The 8,799-nt window shown below is 45.9% G+C and overlaps 1 protein-coding gene across 1 annotated transcript; it reads right to left on the minus strand.

The window, feature by feature from the left end:
- Window positions 1–1,459: 1,459 nt before the first annotated feature.
- Window positions 1,460–4,926, minus strand: LOC101776196 (protein indeterminate-domain 12). Its single transcript, XM_004983022.4, has 4 exons — window positions 4,411–4,926; window positions 4,025–4,286; window positions 3,752–3,925; window positions 1,460–2,398 (listed from the first exon to the last, which is right to left on the minus strand). Exons 1-4 carry the CDS (start codon window positions 4,598–4,600, stop codon window positions 1,762–1,764), a joined length of 1,263 nt encoding a protein of 420 aa, XP_004983079.1. The 5' UTR covers window positions 4,601–4,926; the 3' UTR covers window positions 1,460–1,761.
- Window positions 4,927–8,799: the final 3,873 nt, after the last annotated feature.

Raw genomic sequence — 8,799 nt, forward strand, 5'->3', positions numbered from 1 at the left:
TTAGCAATGAGCTTTCAGTGCCATGGTGTGGAGGTATCACAATAGGGTGGAGGTCATGGGTTCAAAGCCTTTAAACATCGCATGCATGTACTTTGCATGACAAATGTGTGATTAGGAACTTAAAAAATTGCTAATTTTGTTGAATCCTATTATATATGTCTACCCAACCAACACATGGATACTCATTTGCTGCCCCTTAGAAATTAAAACCGGCATGAATCAAAGTTAGGAAATGGCATGGATGAGGGCTTCTGCGATAGCTTACAATTTTTGGATCTGATTTAGAAGATATAGCTGTTTTTTTTTTGGCTAACTTTTAGTCTACCGCTATCCATGCCAGCTGCGAGCCATAACAGATACGTTTGGGTACCACCAGTTGGACAAACGTTTGTGTAGCTCAGCCGGTAAGGTTTCTTGTGATGGAACCTACTCATCAAGATTCGAGTCCTTGACTCAGCACTAGTGATCGCATTTTTCTGAATTTATTCCAGGATTTAACCAGCATTATTCTTTCAGTTGTAGGCGACGTGCCCCTCAACAGCGAGGTGCCTGTGGTGACTTCGTCAGTTTCGAGGATTTGCCGGCTCAGTCTTTTAGATGTGCTCATAGGGGTAAGGTTGCATGCGTATGTTCGTAGGGGTGAGTGTGCGTTTGTGTATGTGAGTGTCTACGTCTGTACTGTGTGATTCGAAAAAAAAGAATGAATGAGAGTAAGGAACTAAGAGCTAGCATGAATGAGAGTTTCTACGGTAGAGTACAAAATTTGGAGTCGTCTAATAAAAAAAGCTACAACTATTATATGTCTTCAGAAAGCTACAACGATTATGTCACTGCACAATGCACGTATCGAGAACATTGTCACCACACACTGTCTTACTGACTTATGGAGGCTGTGGCACTGGCACCCAAATGCGCGCCCGTGTTTGTGAGATGAACAATAAGGTGCAATCAAACTTGAGCTTGGCGAGACTTTCTCTGTCCGTTGTTTTCTAGATATAGTTTTTGCTACCCACTTAGATAGAATGTATATCTAGATACATAATAAAATTTATGAACCTAGAAAAATCAAAATAATCTACAATTTAAAACGAAGGAAATACTGAAGATGAAACATGTACTTGCGCCTAAACAGTGTGTCATCAACCGCCACATTATTGTGAGAAGTGTTCTTGATGTTAGTCTGATAGGTGGGCCCTTGTAACTTGTGGCGGGTGTGGTGGCACAGCAGTATGGTATCAAAATAGCAATAGTTTTCCAATGAAGTCCCCAAAAGTTGTATCTAAGCAACATATGTCAAAATAATAGTTGTAGATTTTCAAAGTTTACGCATAAAAAATCTTGATGTGCATGCAAAGTTTGCTTGCTTATCTGAAAGCATTTCTTGGTGCAAAGGACGAGCAGTACAACTTTTGAATTAGTGTGTGCTACATGGAGTGTTCATATCATCCAACACACAAGAAGACACGATAAGATGATTCAATGTATTATCATATAACCGTACCATAACGAGAACACGCCTCCCCGACAAACACATCTTAAAACCCAACATAAATCCGATACCGTCCATTCCATCAAAAGTTTCGAAGGTCGAATCCACCTTACCCTAGACGATGAGTAATTAAACAAGGAAATGCAGATGCAAGAAATTAACAGCAGTGCACAAGATGGCACGCTCGATCGACGCAATGCACTTCGTTTGGTTGCTTTCCAAGTACGTGCATGCGGTTTGAGTGGCTTCTCTAAAACTTCAAGTAGGCCGGCCTAGAAGTTGTGGCTCCACGTCTCGTTGACCGGCGGCAGCGGCCGCTCGCCGAGGTACTGCCTGGTCAGGTCGGTGGCGCAGCTGGCGGCGCGGGGGACGACGGTGGCAGCAGCAGCAGCAGCCGTGGCGTAGATCGGCAGCTGCAGCTCCTCGACCTGACTGCCACCGTCGACGCCGAGGAAGTCCCTGGTGAGGCGCCGGTGGCGCAGAGCCACCGAGCCGTCCGGGGCGAGGCCGAAGTTGACCGTGTCGGCGCCGATGCCGCCACAGGTGGCGGTGGTCACGGCGGCGGCGTCTGCGTGGAGGTCAAGGTACGGCGAGGGCTGCACCATCCTCGGGTGCAGGAAGGGAGCCGCCAGCTGCTGCTCTTGGTGGTGCAGGAAGTAGAAGGCGTTAGGGTTTTGCGCCGCCGCCGCGGCAGGAGGAGGAGGAGAAGGAGGAGGGTTGGGGAACGGGAGGAACAGCGGCGTGACGACGCCGCTGCTGTTGGAGAAGAGGAGATCGCTGCCGCTGTTGCCGCCGTTGCTGCTGTTGGTGGTGGTGATGGTGCTGCCGTTGTTCGCGGCCGCAAGAATCCTCGCGCTCTCCTCAGCTAGGGCATCGCAGAAGGCCCTGTGCGTGAGCAGGCTGTCCTTCCTGCATGGCAAGAGACATGTAGTGTATGCGTGTTAAACAAAGGAGATCAGAGGAGGAGCCAAATGATTAGTGAGTTGGTAACTTGGTATGGTAGGTTAACAATTTAACTTAATGTTGATGTGCACATGCGTGCGTACTCAAATGCATGCAATCCGTGCATGTAAAAGCTGCATTTAACTTTGGCGACGAAAAGTTCAGTCATATGATTAGCAGGGTTCCTTTGTCAGTTTCCTTTCTGATCACTAGATGTCCGTGCGTGTGTAGGGTAAACGCACTGGCCTGTAAACCAGCCTGAACATGTTACCGATTGTGGGGACCCCCCAGCTCGCGCGTGCTTGAGAATGCCTCTCCCTTCAACTTCATCACACTCTAATGTAGGAAGGGTGCAACAGGAAATGGAAGTGCAACAACGATGCTATGGCAGTGCACTGCAACAGCAGGTTGCAGTATTTGTGTGCTCATCATAAATCATTCCTCGATTGCTTGGATCGGGATAGGCCTGGTTCAAATTTTGATGGAAATGCCATGGTGGTCACATGGACTACCATGCATAAAGCAGCTGCAAGCTGGATGTTTCCAAATATGTTCATGTAGCTTGCTGCTCTGACCAGGGATTCATGGTTTTTGACTAAAGAAAATTCAAAGTACATATGCACCGCAAGTTCACTCGCTTTAGAAGAGTTTTAATCTTTCTCGATGGTTATTTTATGAGTGGTCAATAGTTTTAGAAGTCCTTAGCATTTATTTTATATATGTGGTGACTTTTTCGTGTGTAAAAAGTAGCAAGATATATACGTGGTCGAGGTGTCATAATGCGTAGATTATGGCATGATGAAAACCCTAAAATTCTCAATGAAGTCGCATGGGGTTATGTTGGTGGCATTACAAACAGAAGCTCAAGGACCATCACATATGAACCCCCACAGGAATTGGTGCTAGTAACTTCAGAATTCAGATCTATATGTCTTACAAACCTTCAAGAATTTGGTAAATTAAACATTGCTTTAAAAAAGAATTGGAAAAACCAGAACCCGGCCCGAAGCTTGGACCAGAGTACTAGCTAAGATCTTGCATAAGCACATGAGTTATTTGTCCAATAAAACACATACACGGATTCATGCTCTGCCCTCTAGCTGAAGATCATCATGCATGGGTAAAGAAAAAAGGAACGCACATGCACTGATATTCTACCCAACAAGAACAGATGAAATCCAGCAGGGCAGCATAAGAACGGTTCTTGGTCGGGGCAAGAACATAAGTACCAAGCTGATCGATGAGCCTGCTCATGAGATGAGGGTGTCTGTTCATTCATGACTTCGTTCATGCACACAAGAACACAGGAGCAGTAAGTACCTGGTGAAGAGGATGCCGCAGTCGCAGCGGTACTCGCGCGTGCCGCATCCCTTGACGTGCGCCTTCCAGTCCGACTGCACGGCGTAGCGCTTCCCGCACCGCTCGCACCGCCACCGCTTCTCGCCGTGCTTCCGCGAGAAGTGCTTCTTGATCCCCGTCAAATCCCCCAGCGCCCTGCATGCCGTCATCGGCTTTAATTTATGACCCGATCGAGCTCGACACCAACCTCTAGATAGATGTCTAGCATGTATAGGATTTCAGGCGTGCGTGCACCTCGCAGGGTCGTGGTGGACGCAGGTGGGCTCGGGGCAGACGTACACGCGCTTGCGCGGCGGCGCCGCCGCGGCGTCGCCTTGCCTGCCGCCGGCGCCGGACGGGAGGCTCCTCTGGCGGAGCTTCCATGGCAGGTTGTGCCCCCGGCGGTGCAGCTGCAGGTTCTGGTCCCGCTGGAAGCCCTTGTTGCAGATCTCGCACACGAACCGGTTCGTCGCCACCAGCGTCCGCGGCGACAGCGCGATCACCTCCGCGCCGGGGTCTTCGATTACGCGTGTCGCGTCCATGGCGTAGACAGCCAGCAGCCGAGCAAAATCAGCGAAACCAAAGAAACGAACGGCTGTGGATGATATGCAAGAAAGATGCATGGTCTTCAATTGTTATACCTGGGTTGCCGGGCTGGCTCCTCTTCCTCTTGGCCCCCACCCTGGGCGCCTCCGTCTGCGGAGCCGCCGCCCCCGCCAGCGGCGGCGCCGGCGCGAGGAAGAGAGGGCTCAGGGCGTAGCTGGCGATGTCCCCGCCATGGGAGCTGGATCCAGTGGCCTCGTGGTCAGACGAGAGATCAGAGAGCATCATGATCACCACTCACCAGCGTGCGTGTCCGTTTCTTGCTGTTCTCTTGCAGTCCAGACTTCAGTTCCCCGGTTCCCCCCTCTCTCTCTTCTCTCCCCTCTGTAGTGGTTGTGTGGTCTCAGCTCAAGGCTACTATACCTGCTGGTGCTGTGTCCCAAGTGTGATTATTTGAGAGAGGAGATGGATCGAGCAGCAGGAAGAGGGGGCAATCAGATTATTATTGCAGCAGAGGATTCGGAAAAGGCGTCAGAGAGGATGGAGCGAGCGAGGGGATGTGGCGGTGTACATGTGGGTTTGGCGTTGCCCTCTGCAGGCTGCAGTTGCTGCAGCCGGCCAGAATAAGAAGGCCTACGTGTAGAGAGATGCCTGCAATCGAGTGCACTCGCGCTGCAGGTCCCGTCAGGCCCAGAGAAAAGCTACGGCCATCCAGCCGTGCCATCTTTTCCCTTTAGTTTCTGCACCTTTATCTCAATGGCATGCAGCGAGCATGCATGAACATGTGGTAAAAAAAGAAAAGAAACTTGAGCTATACAGTACTGGTACACACAAGTAAAATTGTAAATCAGTGATCACTCCATCATCAGCAAGTTACTACTTACTACTACCCAATAGTCGTGCATGTTTGTTTGGTTTAGTAGGCAATAAAACGTGTGGTAAAAAACCTGATATAAATATATAAGCTAGTGATGACATGTAAAAGATTTTAGTTGTCTTAGCTCATGACGGTGTCGACATGCTATCTTTCTGAGGGCAAAATAGCTTCAATTCATTTCTGTGTATGGTTGCCAGCTAGCAGCTATAACATCACTATCTTTCTGACTGGGACTGCGACTGTGCAAAATTGAGGTAGAACTGAAGAAGAAATAGTCTATGTTCTACATAGATGGGAGGACAAGTTCAACTTCTATATATTTGCAGCATTTGGCCTTTCACCACAAGGTAATGATCAGGTAGCTGATGTGTGTCAAAGGCGCTGATTTTTCTTCTGTACTGTAGTCCATGTGCCAAAGATGAACCGGCAGTAACATACTAAGATCAGCATGCATTGTATTATGTTTCATTTTTTGCATTTACCTTTGTGGACTTTGAACTGGTTGGTGCAGAATTTAGGTTATCAGTATGAAAAGATCAGCCATATACTGAGGTGGTGCATGGTGATTCTTGTTTTTTTTAAATTGGCCCTGTTGCACTGTAGTCAGAGTAGACCATTGGAAATATAGCAAGGACTACAAAGAAAAAAAGAGGGCAGGACATAGAGCAGCATGCACACACAAGGGATCGCCCTACAAAGAAAGCAAAAGTGGCAGCACAGAGCACACCCATTACTCATTGATTGATCCTCTCCTCTAATTTTGATTTTTTTTGGGTGACAATCGCCTCTGATGTTGATTTTATCAGTATTGTTCATTCAGAGTTTGTTTCATCTTGTGAGTTGATGTTTGTATACTACTTTCTGTTTACTTGCAGGCATAGTGTATCTTGAGTTACAAAGGCTGTCTTCTAGGGCTTGAAAGTCAGATCAGTCGTCCAGTCGTCTGTACTTTTTTTCTGCAGGTTTGATCACAGTCTTAAACAAGGTTTCTTTTCTCTGATGCATGAATGCTCTTTTAGCCAGCCCAGCATGTCTTTTATGGTAACTGATAAGGCCATGACGATGTCGACATGCATACTAGCTAGTAAAACAAGGTACAACTGAAGAGGAAATGCTCTGCGAAGTGCTTCCTAGCTTCTTCCTTTTACACAGATAGACAGGATTAGTCCAACTTTCAATATCAGCAACCAAGCTTAGACTGTAAACTGATAATCAGATAGATGCATGTGTTAAAGGCACTACTAGTTTTTTTTAAAAAAAAAATCCCTCCACTTTTACAAACGAAAGGCCAGTAACATACTAAGATCAGTATGATTTGTGTTATGTTTTTTTCTGTTTTCTCTTTGTGGAGTGAACTGGTTGGTGCAGAGTTTAACTAATCAGCATAAATACATTAGCCTTACTGAAGCAGTGCACATTTTTTTTTCTAGTTTTCCCTGTTGCTAATCTCAGCTGGAGCTCTGGTTGCACCTGCATTGTAGTCAGAAAACACAATTGGAACTATAGCAAGGACTAGAAAGAAGACAGAAAGGGGGAAAAAACAGGGGGAACATAGAGCATGCATCGCAGTATCGCACACACAAGGGATCAGGCTCACCCTACAAAGAAAGCAAAAGTTCCAGCACAGAGCACACCCACTCATTGAACCTCTTCCTTCAATTCTGATTTATTCTGTGCCCCCATCACCAGGATTGTTCATTAGGAGTTTGTTTCCATACACCTTGTGACTGATGTTCAAAGGCTACTTTCTGTTTACTTGTTGCAGGTACGTAGTGTACCTAGTGTAGGGGTGTTTTAGAAAGGCTGTCTAGGGCTTCAAAGTCAGATCAGATGAGACCAGACATCCACCCTTTAGTGTTGTTGTCTCTAGTCTCTCTCTCTCTCTCTCTTATGCCTCTCTTTTTTCTGCAGGCTTGATCAGTCTTAAACAAGGTTTCTTTCTTCCATCTTTCTGAATCTCTGATACATTCTCTTTTAGCCTGCCCATGCATGTTTTTTTTGGTGGTTTGGGGCATGGTACTGGTCTTATAATTCCTTCCTTGCTGCTTTAATCTTTTGCTTCTTTTGTGTGTGCCTCCTTTTCTTATTCCATCCATGCTTTTGGCCCAAAGATGGCGTGCTAAACTAGCCCCAGTGATGAGAATTTTTGGGCCCCTTTCTTTCCCTTAATTCCTCCCTTTGGCATTGTGGGCACTCCTGCTGCTGGTTGGTTGGATCAAATGCAGCTCTTGAAACCAAAGATTCAAATCTCGGTATAACTGGCTGGTTATTGGCGATAACAGATGCAAAGTTCCAGTTCCAAAATTCAGAAAGTCATTTTATATTTGATTATACGGTTGTTTCTCTCTTTTTTTTCTTTAGCAGATTGAAGTGCGAACAAAGACGGATTTTACTTGTGGTTATATGTCTATGAGGATGATGATCATTGTCATCTATAACGGACAGGGGACAATATATATTTCATCATCCATATAAGTATTCAACTTTATTATAGGATATAACGGAATATTTTTCACGTGTTCAAACATGTGGCAACCAATACATGAGCACTATAATTTGGTATCGGCAATGTAATTGATTTACTTACCTGTTGGTAATCAGTAACCTTCAGCCAGCGATAACTGGTTCGCAATTCCCAAATTCAGAGCATGCATTTATAGCCGAATTTGTGGCAATAACCTAGGTCCAGTGCATCGTATATTTTCCGATTTCCAAATCCTAATTTATAACATCGTCTATTTCTATTCATCAATTTAAAAAAATTAGATCGACCTAGGAGGATCTAGACGATTTTTCATTAAGAAAAAAATATGCACCCAAATTCGAGCTAGAAGGAACTCGAACTTGGGTGGTTAAAGTGTACAACCAACTTCCATCCTAATCAGTTGACTTAGGCTCACTTCCTTTACTTTTTTTTTCATCAATGTTTTCTTCTTCTGTTTCATTATGGAACAAAAGAAGGTCACGTTCCAAAAGAGCCGTGCGCTAAGCGTGAAGTTTATCTGATGTCCATTTGCCTTTTCACTGTTTAAGCAATGGACCGATGGAGTGGTGACTAGGCATTCTCGATGCAAGTTTCATGATGTCTGAATTATTACTATATTTTGATGCATGTCCTTCCATTTCCTTGTCTTTCTCTGTCAGATGTCTTCACTTGTGCTCATAATGGCATCAGACACAGAAAGGGGATACGCATCCTGTTTAGACTGAACATAGCCCCGTTACCCCTGTTACCGTACAAAATTAGTATTGTGTTACTTGCGCCCCTTTGGCTTTCTCCTAACTACGTGCCGTGCAACGCTCCACTATCATGTGCTGTCCACATCTCTAACAGTGATCATGCTTTATTCTTGCCTCAACTAGTAGCCTCTGATGGGCTCCGGCCGGATTCAGAGCTTTCAACATCACTGAACTACCTCAATCCACTACCGCGAGCAATTGCCGGGCCACATCAACAGTAACAGTACATATGCCACGTCTGTTTGCAAATGGCAAAGGAAACCGCACGTCGTGTGGGAAACTGCAGAAGCCGGACAACAACTTCAGCAAGCATCAGGCTAGAGTTTGGTTGTCGTCACATACAAAGAAACTGCAGAGGCTGCACCCAAGG

Source organism: Setaria italica, chromosome IX (genome assembly GCF_000263155.2).
Source record: "Setaria italica strain Yugu1 chromosome IX, Setaria_italica_v2.0, whole genome shotgun sequence".
NCBI classification, from domain to species: Eukaryota; Viridiplantae; Streptophyta; class Magnoliopsida; order Poales; family Poaceae; genus Setaria; species Setaria italica.